The sequence below is a fragment of the Mirounga angustirostris genome, unplaced genomic scaffold, assembly GCF_029215605.1.
Source record: "Mirounga angustirostris isolate CCGP_5_RB_7025 unplaced genomic scaffold, mMirAng1.0.hap1 SCAF_5, whole genome shotgun sequence".
Taxonomy (NCBI): Eukaryota; Metazoa; Chordata; class Mammalia; order Carnivora; family Phocidae; genus Mirounga; species Mirounga angustirostris.
The window spans coordinates 46,756,874-46,773,668 of NW_026991713.1; the positions used below are offsets into that span (position 1 = coordinate 46,756,874).

Genomic DNA, 16,795 nt, shown 5'->3' on the forward strand with positions numbered 1-16,795 from the left:
GAGAGTGATGGTTGCTGCTGGATCGGAAAGACCATTTCGTTGCATCTAGTTATGGAAAGGCCCCATTCTCTCCTTCCTCCCGACTCCTATGGCACTTGGGGATGTACCTGATGGAGCTTGCTTCGCTGGCTGAGGACTTGCAAATACTGAGCCGCTTCAGCCTGGCCAGCTTTCTGTTCCATATTTCTAACTCTTCTATCCTTTCTTCAAGGTTGTTGGTTAGTTTGCAGAGCTGCTTCACTGCACCCACATTTTCCATAAAGATCTGGTCCTAGAAATGAAAACAGTACAGAGGGCATAAATCTACAGTGTGAGACCACCAGGGAACTGTCCACAGTCCTTTCAGAGACAGGTGAAATATACCACTGAAAATGATTATACACACGCACAACCTCAAGTTCATTCAAGATAAAAGTGGAGAGGGTTGCAACTTAAAATGATCTTGTTAAACTCCTGGCTGTGTAGTAAAGCTGCTTATGTTCAATTTGCAATAAAATAGAAATATGTCCTTGTAATCCAAGAGAGAATGGAGCTCAAGGACACTGTCACGTTTGGAATCTGAAGATTTATTTTGTATGGCCATTATACCATATTTAAAACTCATAAAAAGAAAGTCAGAACAAGCTTCGAAATGTTGATTTGTGTGTACAGCACTAAATCCTCGTAAGAAATTATTCCAGTTCTTCCCAGTAAAATGTGCATCAAATTGCTCAGGTGAAGGAGAAAGGAATGAAGACCTGGGCTTTTCTCTGAGTTCTGCCACTTACTAGATGGTAGACCCCACATCGAACAGAACCACCTCTCTGAGCTTCAGTGTCTTCATCTATGAATGAGAAGATAATTCTTGAGGTGTTAATTTCTGCTTTAGCATCCCATGAGCTATCATGTACAATTTCTGTTTTAGCCTAAGTCCCAAACAAAATTGAAAACAACAACACTTAATTCTATCTGTTCAGAGAAGGCCACTGACACACCAGAAAGAGCAAGAAAGGGAAACCAACTACAGCCAGAGTGTGTCAGCCATCCCTTCTCCCACCCACACACTTCAGTTGTCATGGAAACGTGTCTCTCTCTCAGCCATAACAGAAACACTGGAAAGCTCTCATCAACTCACATCCTGATCCTGTGACCTCCCGTCCTAGCCCCCTCTCTGTTTACAAGTTCTGAATGCCTTAGAATTCTTTGGGGCTCATAGAGGCCTGTCCACTGTTGTAAAATGATGAGCTCAAGGCCAAAAGAAAAAGGATTGTTTTGTAGTTGGGGGATCAAAGTCGGGACTGTGTGTCTTTGGGATTCTCATGATGCAAACTGAAGCTTTAAGGGTTTCAAACACTGTAAAGCAACCACTCAGACAGGAATCAGAAACTGAACATTACAAACTTAAGGCTTAGTTTATGAAGTTTAAGCACATGTACACTGGTATAAAACACACCAATAAAGGTAAATATATAGTCAATTTCAAGATACTCTACTACTGGAATATAATGGTGTATAAATCACTTAACTTGAATAGAAAAGTTAAAGGACAGAAGTACTAAAAATAACTTTAGCTGCAATAATTGGTTAATGATACACACATAGAAAGAGGTCTATTATGACACCAAAAACATAAAACATGGAGATGTAAGTAAAAGGGTAGAGTTTTTGTATATGATCAAAATTCAGTTGTTATCAGCCTAAAATAAGCAATAAGATATTTTATGTAAGCCTCATGTAACCACAAAGCAAAAACCCACAAAAGATAAAGAGAAGGGAGTCAAAGCATACCACTATAGAAAATCAATTCACAAAGGAACATAGCAAAAGAGGAAGAAAGGAACAAGGGAACAGCCAAAAAAACAATTAATAAGATGGCATTAGTAAGTCCTTACCTATCAATAATTACTTTAAACATAAATGGATTAAATTCTCCAATCAAAAGGCATAGAGGGAATGAATGAATTAAAAAAAAAAAATGCTGCTACACACTGCTCCCTACAAGAGATTCACACCAGCTTTAAGGACACATACATCTTAAGGAATGGAAAAAGATACTCCATGCAAATGGAAACCAAAAGAGAGCAGAGTTAGCTATACTTATATCAGATAAAATAAAATTTAAGTCAAAAACTGTAACAAGAGACAAAGAAGGTCATATACTGATAAAAGGGTCAATTCATCACTGATAAAGGGGGATAGTCATCAGACTATAACAATTGTAAATATATACCTCTATACTCTATGTCTCTATATCTATCTCTCTCTCTCTAGAGAGAGAGAGAGATCCAATATCGGAGAACCTAATATTAAGCAAATACTAACAGATCTGAATGAAGAAATAGAAGCAATTTAATAATAGTAGGGAACTTTAGTATTCTACTTTCAACAATGGATAACTTATCCAGACAGGAAATCAGCAAGGATACACTGAACTTGAGCTATGCTTTAGACCAAATGGACCTGAAAGACATATCAGAAATCCCACCCAACAGAGCAGAACACACAGTCTTCTCAAATGCATACGGAACATTCTCAAGGCTAGATTATATATTAGGTCACAAAACAAGCCTTACAAATTTAAGAAGATTAAAATCATACCAAGTATCTTTTCTCACCACAATGGTATGAAACTAGAAATTCATAACAGGAAGAAAACTTGAAAATTCACAAGTAGTGGAAATTAAACAATACATGCTTGCAAAACTAATGGGTTAAAGAGGAAATCAAAAGGGAAATAAAAAAAAATATCTTGAAACAAATAAAAATGGAAATGCAACATAATAAAACTTATGGGATATAGCATAAGTAGTTCTATTTTTTTTTTCTTTAAAGATTTTATTTATTTATTTGTCAGAGAGAGAGAGAGGGAGAGAGAAAGGTAGGCAGAGGGAGAAGCAGGCAGAGAGAGAAGCAGACTCCCCATTGAGCAAGTAGCCCAATGTGGGACTTGATCCCAGGACCATGGGATCATGACCTCAGCTGAAGGCAGACACTTAAGCAACTGAGCTACCCAGGCATCCCCTGCAAAAGTTCTAAGGGAATTTTATAGCAATAAACACCCACATTAAGAAGAAAAAAGAAAGATCTCAAATAAACAACCTAACTTTACACCTCAAGGAACTATAAAAGGAAGAACAAACTGAAATGAAAGATAGTAGAAAGAAAGAAATAACAAATATCAGAAACACTATGGAAAAGATCAACAAAACTAAGAGCTAGTTTTTTGAAAAGATAAACAAAATTGACAAACCTTTAGCTAGATCAAGGAACAAAAAGAGAGAAGACTCAAATAAATAAAATCAGAAAGGAGATGTGACATTACAACTGATACAACAAAAATACTGAAGATCTAAGAAACTACTATGAACAATTAGACAAGTTGGAAGAAATGGCTATTCCTAGAAACGTACAACCTACTAAGACTGAATTATGAAGAAATAGAAAATCTAACAGGCCAATTAAGAAAAAGAGATTGAATCAATAATCAAAAACATCCCAACAAACTAAAGTCCAGTACCAGACAGCTTCCCTGGGGAATTCTACCAAATGCTTAAAGAAGAATCTATATAAATCCTTTTCAAACTCTCCCAAAAAAATTGAAGAGAAGGGAACACTTCCAAACTCATTTTAAAAGGCCAGCATTACCCTGATACCAAGGTCAGATAAAAACACTACAAAAATAAATAAATAATTACAGGCAGTTATCTCTGATAAACATGGATATTCAACAATACATTAAAAGGTTCATACACCATGATTAAGAGAGATTTATTCCTGGGATGCAAAAATGGTTCAACATATGCAAATCAATCAATGTGATACATCACATTAATAAAATCATGTGATCATCTCAATAGATGTAGAAAAAGCACTGGACAAAATTCAGCATCTCTTCATGAAAAAAACCTCTCAACAAAGTATAGATGGACTATACCTCAACATAAAAAAGCCCTATATAAGTCCATACCTAACATTACACTCAAAGATGAAAAGCTGAAAGTTTTTCTTCTAAGATCAAGAACAAGACAAGGAAGCTCACTGCACCCCATTTCTATGCACCATAACACAAGACAAAGCAATCAGACAAGAAAAAGAAATAAAAGTTATCCAAATTGGAAAGGAAAAAGTAAACTGTATCTGTTGCAGATGATATGATCTTATATACAGAAAGTCCTAAAGATTCCACCAAAAATGGTTAGAATTAATAAATTTAGTAAAGTTGCAGGACACAAAATCAATATGCAAAAGTTAGTTGCATTTCTATACACTAACAACAAACTATTTGAAAAAGAAATAAAGAATTCCATTTACAATGTGATCAAAATCAATAGTTAGGAATAAATTTATTCAGGAGGTGAAAGATCTGCACGTTAAAAATTACAAGACATTGATGAAAGAAACTGAAGACACAAATACATGGAAAGATATCCCATGTCCTCTCCTGTATCAGAGGAATTAATATTGTTAAAATGTCCATACTATTCAAAGCCATCTATAGATCCAATGTAATCCCCATCAAAATTCCAATGGCAACTTTCACAGAAACAGAAAAAAAAATCCTAAAATTTGTATGGAACCACAAAAGATCCCCAATACCCAAAGCAACCCCGAGAAAGAACAAAGCTGGAGGCATCACACTTCCTGATTTCAAATTATATTATAAAGCTATAGTAATCAAAACAGTACTAGCATAAGAATAGACATATAGACCAATGGAATAGAACTGAGAGCCCAGAAATAAACCCACACATATATGGCCAACTAAAATTTGACATGGGAACTAAGAGTACTTAATGAGAAAAAGACAGTTTCTTTAACAGTGTTGGGAAAATTGGATAGTCACAGACAAAAGTATGAAATTAGACCTCTGCTTTACACCACTCACAAAAATTAACTCTAAGTAGATTAAAGGCTTAAATGTAGACCTAAGACCATAAAACTCCTAGAAGAAAACATAGGGAAAAAATTTCTTGACATCGGTATTGGGAACCATTTTTTTGGATATGACACCAAAAGCCAAGCAACAAAAGCAAAAATAAACAAGTGGGACTACATCAAACTAAAGAGTTTTTGTACAGCAAAAGAAACAATCAACAAAATTAAAAGGCAACCTAAAGAACAGAAGAAAATATTTGCAAACCATATATCTGATAAGGGGCTAATATTCAAAATATATAAGGAACTCACACAACTCAATAGCAAAACACAAATAATCTAACTAAAATGGGCAGAGGACAGAATAAACATTTTTCCAAAGAAGATATACAAATGGACAAAAGGTACATGAAAGGATGCTTAATATCACTAATCATCAGGGCAATGCAAATCAAAACTTCGTGAGATATCATCACATACTTGTGTTAGGATGGCTATTTTTAATTTTATTTTATTTATTTATTTATTTTTTTTTTTTAAAGATTTTATTTATTTGAGAGAGTGAGAGCACAAGCCAAGGAGAAAGGCAGAGGGAGAAGCAGACTCCCCGCTGAGCAGGGAGCCCGATGCGGGACTCGATCCCAGGACTCCAGGATCATGACCCGAGCCGAAGGCAGTTGCCTAACCAACTGAGCCACCCAGGCGCCCTATTTTATTTTTTTAAGATTTTATTCATTTATTTGACAGAGACAGAGTTAGCGAGAGCAGGAACACAAGCGGCGGGAGTGGGAAAGGGAGAGCAGGCTTCCCGCCGAGCAGGGAGCCTGATGTGGGACTCGATCCCAGGACCCTGGGATCATGACCTGAGCCGAAGGCAGACGCTTAAGGACTGAGCCACCCAGGTGCCCAGGATGGCTATTTTTTAAAAGGCAGGAAAGAGATAACAAGTGTTGATGAGGGTGTAGGAAAAAGGGAACCCTTGTACACTGTTGGTAGAAGTGCCAATTGATACAGGCACTATGAAAAAACAGTATGGAGATCCCCAAAATTTCTGGGTGTATGTCTGAAGGACATGAAATCACAGTCTCTAAGAGATATCTGCACCCCTATGCTCATTGCAGCATTATGCACAATAGCCAAAATATGTAAACAATCTAAGTATCCATTGATAGACAAATGGATAAAGAAAATGGGATACACACACACACACACAAATGGAGTATTATATATATTATTATTATTATATATATTATATAATAAAGAAGGAAAGCCTGCCATTTGTGACAACATGGATGGAATTGAGGGCATTATGCTAAGTGAAGTAAGTGAGACACAGAAAAACTGTGTGATATCACTTATGTGTGGAAACTAAAAAAGCCAAACTCAGAGAAACAGAGAGTAGAATGGTGGTTGCCAGAGACTGAGAGATGGGGGGAACGAGAAGATGTTCATCGAAAGGTACAAACTCAGTTTAAAATGATTAAGTTCTGGGGATCTAATGTACTGCATGATGACTACCGTTAATAATATTGTATTATATACGTGGAAGTTGCTAAGAGAGTAGATCTTAAATGTTCTCATCACACACACAAAAGTTAATTATGTGGCTGATGGCTGTGCTAACTAACCTACTGTAGTAATCATTTTGCAATATGTATGTGTATCAAATCATTGTGTTGTATCTCTTAAACTTATATCTCAATAAAGCCAAAAAAATTCAGTTGGTAAGGAAGGATAGTTGGTGGGAGATTTGAATAAAAGGGGTGAATAAAATAGGACAGGGGTGCCTGGGTGGCTGAGTTGTTGAGCGTCTGCCTTCGGCTCAGGTCATGATCCCAGGGTCCTGGGATCGAGCCCCGCATCGGGCTCCCTGCTCCGCGGGAAGCCTGCTTCTCCCTCTCCCACTCCCCTGCTTGTGTTCCCTCTCTCGCTGTGTCTCTCTCTGTCAAATAAATAAATAAATAAATCTTAAAAAAAATAAATAAATAAAATAAGATAGGACACAAATTGAAAGCTGTCAAATCTGGGTGAAGTATATACATGGATTTCACTATTATTCTAAGTTTGCGTATATTTGAAATTTTTTATTAAAAATGTTAATAAATAAATAAATCAGAACACAAAAACCAAAAATCTCCTGACAAAAGCTCTTTAAAATTTTCTAATTTGGGTACCAATGTTCCCTTACTTTTAAATTTGTTTTAATAAAAATAAGGCAGAAATCATGAAGACAAGAATAACATTCTACTGAGAACTGTAAAGAATAAAATAATTTGAAAGTGACCTCATCATCCACAAAACTTGCTGAGCCAAGCTTTGGACAAAGTCTTATCTGATGTTGAAATTCATGCTCTTAACCACTTTGCCACATACTACGGGTGATTCTTCAATCGTTAAAATCAACAGCATTTTGTTAACATTCATTTTCTTCCCATCTCATCTCTTTCCTCCCCATGTCCGTATCCATCCTCTCTACTGACCTGACGTTTTGACACTGTGCTTGCTCCGCATTCTGCTTTAGCCCAACCTTCTGGGCCTTCCCAGGCCTTTTTCCAGGCCTCTCCTGGCCCTAACTGGAAGGCATCTGCGGCTTTTAGTCTACTTGCTTCTCATTCCCTAAGAACTGAAAGCCTCCAGGCCAGGCAGGTAACAGGAAGCAGTGATGGGAGGGCCCATGAAGCCCTTCCAGGGCAGCCACTCCTCAGCCTCAGGTCAACAGATCTGATGCTTCCAGGGAGCCAGAAATCTAGAATTTGTGTGAGGATCTCCTCATTATTTAAAAATAGGCAGCAAATTTGAAAATTTTTAAAACACCATGAGGAAAAAAAAAAAGTCTTCAGGCCAGTCTTGGCCACAGGCTTCTGATCTGGGACCTGCATCCATAACCTTTCCCTTATTAATGAACATCTTCACCCATGCATGCTGCAGCTTCCCCTCGGGCCCCAGCTGCACTCCCAACTTCCACACTCCCTGTCACCTCTGGACATTTTCATCTGAATACTCAGCTGACATCTCAAACTCAAAATTGAATTCATTTTCCCATTAGGAAACCTCTCTTCTATCAGACTTCCTTATTTTAATGGAACCACTTCTCTTCCTTTCAGTGAGATTCAGAAACTCAGCCATTAACTTAAACACATGCTTACTGAGAACCCATAATGTACCAGATACTGTGCTAAACAACACAGGATTGACAAGGCACATTCTCTGACCTTGAGAAGCTCACAGTCTAGCGGAAGAGATATGGAATAGAAAGAGAATGACAACACAATGTGATAAATACTCTAGAAGATGTATATTCAGAGGCCTGAGCCAATACAGAGACAAGATCAATCAAGGCATCACAGAATTCATTAGTTCATTAATTCATTCAGCCAATATTTGTTGGATTCCTAAGGTACTCTAAGCCCTGGGGTTGAAGGCACAAATAAAGTATTGGAGATACAGCTTTGAAAAATATAGAAGATTTTTGGGGTCACGCAATGAGCCGGGGAGGCTGGTGAAGAATAAGTAGGCAAATAAGATCATTCCGGCTAGGGACAGAACTCTCCAGGCCGTCATGAAGAAGTCTGCAGTGTGTCCCCTGTGCAGAGATCCGGCTGAGGGGCCCATTGGGGTCTGCACCAAAGAGAGGAGGCACTTCTCTCTAATTACAGCAAAGGCACTACACACCCTCTCAGTGGCCCTGAATCTTACAAGAAGGTGAAACCAAGTGATGTGGAGACTATTCTAGATGAGGTGGTCAGGGAAGGTCTTAGCACTGAAATCCAAATGACAAGATCATCTAAAGGGAGAGTCTTCAGAGCAGAAAACACTCAACGGAACAGCTCTGAGGCAGAAACAAACTTGGTGAGCGTGAGAACAGAGAACGAAGCTGGTGGCAGAGGGCCTGGCAAACCAGAGGTGTGGGTGTGTGCAGAGACATCGCATTCTGAAGGTGTCTGGGGGTTGGCGGGGTGGGTGTGAGTGTTAGGAAACGAATTAGAAAGAGACGATTCCATCTAGATGGTGGAGGGGTGATAATAAGCCAATGAAGAGCCAAAGGGGGAAAAGGAGATTGTACGATCAGAGATGTTTTGTTTTGTTTTTGTTTTAGGGAGGAAACTGGGAAGCATAAAGAGAATAAGGAGGGAAGATAAATAGACAAGAGAGGTGGCTGAAGTTAGAACTGCAGCACTGGGTGTCTAATTGGATATCGTGTGTGAGAAAAAGGAAAAATGGAAAGACTACCAGTGATGCTCCTCTCCGTCAGTCACACCTTCCGTCCCCCAGGTCTGCCACTGTCTTCTTTCACTTGTCTCTCAGTCCCCCGCTTCCTTTCCATCTGCGAGCCCCTGCCTGGTGTCCACAGACAGGAGCGCTGTGCATTCCACGATACTCGTCATGCTGTCACTCAGAGCTCCGTTCTTGCATCCTGTCTCATCACTCCACTTAGACTGTCAGCTGCTTGAAGACAGGCACCCTGTCTTACTTATCTTTGCATGAATTGAACAGAAAATTCCTCCCAGTTGAAGGAAAAAGAGAATCAATGAGAATCAATGAGTAAAAAGGAACCACATACTAAGGTATAGTAGGGTGGCTTATAACATCATTTCATAAAACATTCACACACACACACACACACACATTATTCAAGGCCTACTTACTCACAAACTGCACCTCATCTTCATACAGACTTAGCTGTAAATACATGTAAGGCCACTCTGACATTTATTGGGTACATTTTTCTTACACCAAGTAAACCTGGTAATAATGCTCAAGAAATATAAAAACCTACTCCCAAATAATCACAGAAATAAATGAAGTGGCCAAGTAAAGAGATAGATGAACAAGCCGAAGGGCAAAGTTCTCGGGGTCTCATGCAGGGTTAGACTATGGCATTCACCCCCCTTGGCCCCCTGGCTCTCAGGACCAGCCTGGAGCCCTCTCATGTCACCTCCCATCACTGAGCGTTCACTGGGGCACACAAATCATGAGGGATTTATGAGAAGAAGCAAATTACCCCAGAGAAGAGAAGCTTATCTTACGCAGTCATCTCTTCTGAAAGAAAAATAATTTCTACCTCCTTTGGCCAACACCACTCATCTCCAGCTATGGTTGGTTACATGGACAGTCTGTAAAGTTCCAACCATTCTGTTTCTTACTTGGGCACAAAATTGCAAAGTACATGTGGAAAAGATATAGCAATCATGAAGTACAACATTTCAACATTTTCATGTGCATTTCTAGTTTGCGCTTTAGCTTCAATAAAAATTTCTTTATACAAAAGGATCATTGGGTGGAAGAGAAACGGAGTGCAGAGGGAGACACTGTAACTGAACCTGATCTCCACCCATTGCTATAGCACATGTGGCCAGGACGTCCTAGAGACGTTCCTTAAAACAAGCAGTCCTGGGGCGCCGGGGTGGCTCAGGTCATGATCCCAGGGTCCTGGAATCGAGTCCCACATCGGGCTCTGTGCTCAGTGGGGAGTCTGCTTCTCCCTCTCCCTCTGCCATGCTCTCTTTCTCTATCTCTCAAATAAATAAAATCTTAAAAAAAAAAGAATAACAAGCAGTCCTGAATGTGGCAACCAAGGCCAACATGGTGCCCACACAAATGGGTAGGAGACCAGAAAGCAAGAGGCTTTCTGTACATCTTGCTTATTGTACAATTAACAGAGAGCATGGGACAACAAGAGTCACATTACCTGTGTTCTTAAGAAGAAATAACAAAGGGGCTATTCTGTGAAGTATTTATAATGTAGTGGAGAGATATTCCACAGTGTTGAGGATTACACCAGTAACTGAAGTCTCTCCTAGGGAGTGAGCCAAAGTGGAAAGCCAGGCCTCAGAGCATGGGGATGTTCACCTGCTCATAGTGTTACATGTTCGGTGAATGAGTGTGGCCTTGGTGATGGCTCCATAGATTGAATCACTGCAAGATCCTGTTATTAAGAGAATCACAACTTGTCTCTTCTGGACTCCTGTCAGTTGTATTTACCTATAAACCGAATGCTGCCTTGGCGTAGACCGCCGCTCAGAGGACAAACAAACCTGGCTGCTTAGACTAGGAATACCACCCCTTATCTTCCCAAGGCTCTGGCCTTCTTAGGAATGAATTTGGGTTGTAGCCTCTCCAGGGGGTAAAGGCGTTGGGTAGCCCTCAGAACCGTGGCTGCTAATAATCCTGACTATCCTCATTCACCTTAAGTTTGATAGTGGGCCAGGGGAAAACTAATTATTCTCCTACAGAGTGATAATCGTAAGGCCCTGGGCAGATGTTACCTACACAGAAATCGCAGACATCTCTTTCTGGGGTGTTCTAGGGGAGGGCCACAGTCAGAAGTGACATGGCTGCCACCAAATGAGTAACCCCAAGAGCCCCACCTTGACAGCCTAATGGCACACTCCCAGGGCTGCACCCTGAGCCAGACAGCTGTGCCTTCAGTTTTCTCTCACCCAGGAAGCTTCTGAAAATGCGAGAGAGTGGGGGTGACCTTATGACACGAATACCTCGGAGTATCTCTTATCTTATATTTTGAGTAAATAATGGGAAAACTTCACTACTTTATTATTAAAAATAGATTTCTCATGATACACCTCTCACGGGAAGTGATAGCCCAGGTCTGAGACCAAAGAGGGGCTTCTACTCAAGACGGGTGTGGGAAGCAGGAGGAAGTAACCACACGTCTGCCACTCTACCCCTGCGGCCCAGGGCAGAGCAGGCCATCCACACCCCATCAGCTAAGTATTTGTTGCCCAAGAGCCCAGAGGAAGAAGACTGAGGAAGGGCCCAACAGGGAAAGGGACCCTCCACCTTGCTGCTCCGTGTGGCTTGCTTACCAGCAAGATCAGCAAAATTGGCACCACCTGGAGGCTGGTTAAAAATGCACGCTCTTGGGTCTCACCCCGTTCCTGCTGCATCCGCCTGTATTTTAGCAAGTTCCTCCACTGATTCATGTACACCTTGAAGTTGGAGAAGCACTGCCCCCGTGAACTGACAAATTACAAATTAGTCTCCACTCAGACATCTGTCCCTACGACTACAATATCCTCATGTCAATCGGTTTTCCCGCCAGCATCAGAGCAGGGCAATGTACAACAGATCAGCAGCGGGGTGAGTCTGCAAACCTTGCCACGACGCAGGCTTTCACAGAATTAATAAACACGATCTTGGAGACCGACTCAAGTCACACACACAAAGCAAGCAAGGGAATGGCACACTGAGACCCCTTTACCTTGCAAAGGGGAGCTCAGCTACAAAGACAGGGACATTCCTTCAAAGAGAATGATTTGAATATCAAAGAATTAGGACAGTCCCTTGGGAAAAATGACGAGGCTCATGAATACCTTTGCAAAACTGACCCACTTTATGATTGTGCGACGAAAGTAGAACATACAACTTTGTTGAGAAACTGTGCTCACAAAAAACATCAACACTTCATTCCACCTTCAGTCATTCTACGATTTCCATCATTCTATTTTCATGCTAACCTAAACTGTATTCTGTGAGATAAACTACACTCTCAGAAGTTCTAGTTCCATTTTTTAAGACAAATCTGATCACAGCTTGTTGTCACTATTTCACATGACGCCAGGGCCTCGTTTTAGGTGCACTCCTGGTACGTGGACTTTACCCGGGCCAGTCTCCCTCCAACATTAAGGCCCGCTGACCTCTCCTGTCACTGTTACATACTCCTTTTTCTTTTTCCCATAGGGGGCTTGTTTTTGGTACTTATGCCCAAGGTGCCATGGCTGATACCAATTACCGCACAGCTCAGCGAAGCTTTCTTGTCTCCTGGTTGGATGTTTCAGTGTATTTCGAGGCCACAGAAAAGGGGTCCCCTGTGGGGTTGTCACTCCAGAGGCAGATTGATTCTGTAGTTACCTTATCGACCATGAGGAAGTTGGGCAGCGTCTCTCCATTTTCACAGGTGACATCACCAACCTCTCTGACAGCTCGAGGCAGGATCTCTCGTACCTCCTGGGCGATCATCCCTAGACCCAAACACTCCAACTCGTTTAGTCAGGAAAACAGCTTTCTGGAGAAAATCCTCCCAGGCCTACATCAAAATGGACTGCTGACAGCCTCCCGGGACATCTTTGCAAATAGATGCTTATTACCCCTTTTCAGCTTTTGCTTTGATCTAAGATATGTTTGAAGCAAAGAAGGAATTTTGAGCCCATAATCACTATAGGCTTAAAAGCAGGGGTGTCATTTTCCTCACTTTTCCTTGAGACTCTGGGCCGAATGTTGGGAGGAGTGGGCAAATACCTTAGAATCCCTGTGTATAGAAGTAAGAGTGGGACATTAGCTGGATTTCCTCTTTTCCTGCAGGAGGATTTGCCACCTAAATGGCCCCTGTTTCTTTAGGATTCCTGGGTGGGGGCATCAACACCTCTTTGCCCCTTCTCTGAACTAGACCCACCTACTCTGCCACCTCCCCTCTCCCAGGGGCCCAGTGCTGCCCCTCTTACAGTTGGAGCTGCCATCCACCCCTGAGCCCGCATTGCATGAGCAAGATGGTTCCCATGAAAAGAAACTACGTATTCAAAATATTCCACCAGGACCATGGGGGTGCAGGAGTTGGGGGGAGGGTGTCGAGTAAAGATGACACAGACATTTCTCTGACCTTTCCCACTCGAGTGAGTGTGGATTTCACAGAGAAAATCAGTGCCATAGCACACAACCTCCAGATAAAGAGGGAGTTAAACTTTTAAGAGTTGACAACACAAAATTAAAAAGGGAATTTGTGTGCATACCTGTTTGATGGGAAGTGTTTATTCCCATTGAAGACGCGAATTCAGGTTTGTAGTCATACTCAACGATCCTCATTTGGGCTATTCGTCTTAGCTGTTCATTTGTGTCAACCTAATTTAATGAAAGAAGAGCAGATTTCAGCCACTTAGATGATTTCCTATTCAAATCAATGCCCAAAGGGACCTAGAGAAATTAGGAGCGTTGACAATGGGACTGTTCTTTCCTCTTGCCCAAACTATTTTAAGAGAAATTTATGTTTTTCTCCTCAGAGAAACCCAAGCTTCAAGGTCCATATCAGTGACTTCCATTCACGGACAAATTGAGACAGAGTTTTTATATCTAAATTACAGAGTGAAAGCTCCCTCATTCACTACTCTTGCCCTTCTTTTCTCTCCTCTGAGAGGAAAACTCTCCTTCTGAGAATGGAGACTGATCGCTTTGGAGAGAAACAATTGCTATTCATGAGTGCAAGGGATCATTTCCAAATGAACATACGGTATAAACACCAAATAAATATAGGCCAACCTTGTATTTACAAATTGAAAAGGTTTAGTAAAAGTAAAAAAACCTTTAAAGAATGGAAATATCCTATATCATTGAATTCCTTTTGGACACCTTGCTGGAGAAAATTTCCTCAAGTGGCAGGTAGCAAAGGCCTCCTAGGATCCAGACTTTCCTCTCCTACAGATGGCTTCTCCCCCAAACCACTCTGGTCAGTGATGGTATGCTTCTCTGAGTTCACTGCTCTCATAGGTTACTAAAGGTATTCCCAGCTCTCACTGCAAATTCCTCAAAATAATGTCACCGGGTCCCAGCAAAATGACAACAAAGACAATAGAGTGAATTTTTCCTAAAGCCAAATGGGTATGATTCAAAGAATTCTCTTTTGAGGTTTTTTGTTGTTGTTGTTGTTGTTGTTTTTTTTTAATGAATTCATGGTACTAGCAGAACCTATTTTTTAAATGACCTTATTCTATAAGTAAAATGCTAGCAGCCCTTTTTCTTTTAGGATATAACGATTACAAAACCAATAGTCTCTTGGCAATTAAAATTATACTGCCTGGACATTCATCCATGTGTTAGAGTAACCAAAAGTGCTTCATTTTTCTTGTTATATGAAAACCCCTGACACGGCCCTCAACTCCTCCCTTGACCCACTCTGTTGGGTGAGTGGGAAAGCTCCTCCATCATTAAAAGCTCCCTGTCCTTCACTAGTTTGGCTGATTGTAAAAGGTGGTGGCTTGACACTTAACTGGCTAAATGGGAAAAATTTACTTTAGGTTCTTCTTGGGAAGTATGATTTTGAGCTCACTGTTATTTTGATACCTGCTATTATCAAAAGCTTGGTTCAATTCATTCATTCATTATTTTATTCAACTAACATCTACCAATCACCTTCAACATACAATGCACTACACTACGTGTTGTCACTTTAAAAAATGATGACCTTTTAAAAGTTTGTGCTCTACTAATTGTGAGACCTGAAACCATAAAGCTCCTAGAAGAGAACATGGGTAGTAATTTCTCTGACATCAGCCATAGCAACATTTTCCTAGATATGTCTCCTACGGCAAGGGAAACAAAAGCAAAAATAAACTATTGGGACTATATCAAAATATAAAGCTTTAGGACAGCAAAAGAAACCATCAACAAAACAAAAAGGCAACCTACTAAATGGGAGAAGATATTTGCAAATGATATATCTGATAAGGGATTAATATCCAAAATATATAGAGAAGTTATACAAATGAACACCAAAAAAACAAATAATCTGATTAAAAATGGGCAGAGGACCTGAATAGACATTTTCCCGAAGAAGATATCTGGATAGCCAACAGACACATGAAAAGACACTCAATGTCACTAATCAACAGGGAAATGGAAATCAAAACCACAGTGACATATCACCTTACTGAATGGCTAGAATCAAGAAGACAAGAAATAGCAAGTGTCAGTGCAAATGTGGAGAAAAGGGAATCCTCATGCACTGTTCGTGGGACTATAAATTGGTACAGCCATCGTGAAAAACAATATGGAGTTTCCTCAAGAAGTTAAAAATAGAAATACCGTATGATCCAATAATTCCACTACTGGGTACTCAAAGAAAATGAAAACACTAATTCAAAAAGATATATGCACCCTATACTTATTGTAGCATTATTTACAAAAGCCAAGATATAGAAGCAACCAAGTGTTCAACCACATAGATGAAGGGATAAAGAAGATGTAGTATATTCATACAATGGAATGTTACTCAGCCATTAAAAATGGTGAGACGTTGCTTTTTGTGACAACATGGATGGACCTAGAGGGTATCAGGCTAAATGAAATAAGTCAGACAGAGAAAGATAAATACCATATGATTTTACTTATATGTGTAATCCAAAAAACAAAAGAAATGAATAAACAAACAAAAAGCAGAGTCAAGCCTATAAATACAGAGAACAAACGGATGGTGGCCAGAGGGGAGGAGGTGGGGGATGGGCAAAATGGGTGAAGGGAAGTGGGAGATACAGGCTTCCAGTTACGAAATGAAGTCATGGGAAGAAAAGGTGCGGCATAGGAAATATAGTCAGTGGAGCTGTAACAGCATTGGACGGTGACTACACTTGTGATGGACACAGCATAAGCTAGAGAGTTACCGAATCACTATGTTGCGCACCTGAGACTAATGTAACATTGTGTGTTAACTGTACTCAAATAAGAAATAAATAAGCAAAATAAAAATTAAGAAATTTTAAAAATAAAATAAAAATAAATAAATTCATAGGTTTTCTGATTGTCTTGACCTTGTGTCATACTTTTTCTATGGGATTACACATTCCAAGTTTCCTAAAATTTAGACTTATTAAATGAACATTACTAAAAAATGTTTGTCGTCTAGATAGGAAGGCAGACTCATCACATATGATTCCATTACAATGTGAGAAATGCAGAGTGATAACGGAATTATGAATAGAGAATTATGGCAGCCCCAAGGAGGTCCCTAAAATATTCCTAGGGGAGCATAAAGGAAGGCTTCCTAGAAATGGTGAAGCCCCACGGAGATCTTGGCTTATTTTGGTTCTCAAACAAACTCTGGCTCTTTTCACCCTGGCCTTTGGCTCAGGGCATTTTCCCTGCCTCAAAAGCTCTTCCTTCTCACTCCTACCTTCTCCTGCCGCAACGTAAACATCCCTTCACCAGGGAAGCACTTCTC

At 40.3% G+C, this 16,795-nt stretch overlaps 1 protein-coding gene across 1 annotated transcript in view; it reads right to left on the minus strand.

Moving 5' to 3' along the window:
* MYRFL (myelin regulatory factor like) overlaps positions 1-16,795 on the minus strand; it is a 120,432-nt gene that overhangs the window by 21,678 nt on the left and 81,959 nt on the right. The window contains exons 13-15 of the mRNA XM_045872979.3: positions 13,599-13,707; positions 12,724-12,833; positions 108-271 (exon numbers count right to left, since the gene is read on the minus strand). Of these exons, the coding sequence (XP_045728935.1) occupies positions 108-271; positions 12,724-12,833; positions 13,599-13,707 (383 nt within the window). The remainder of the gene's footprint in view (positions 1-107; positions 272-12,723; positions 12,834-13,598; positions 13,708-16,795) is intronic.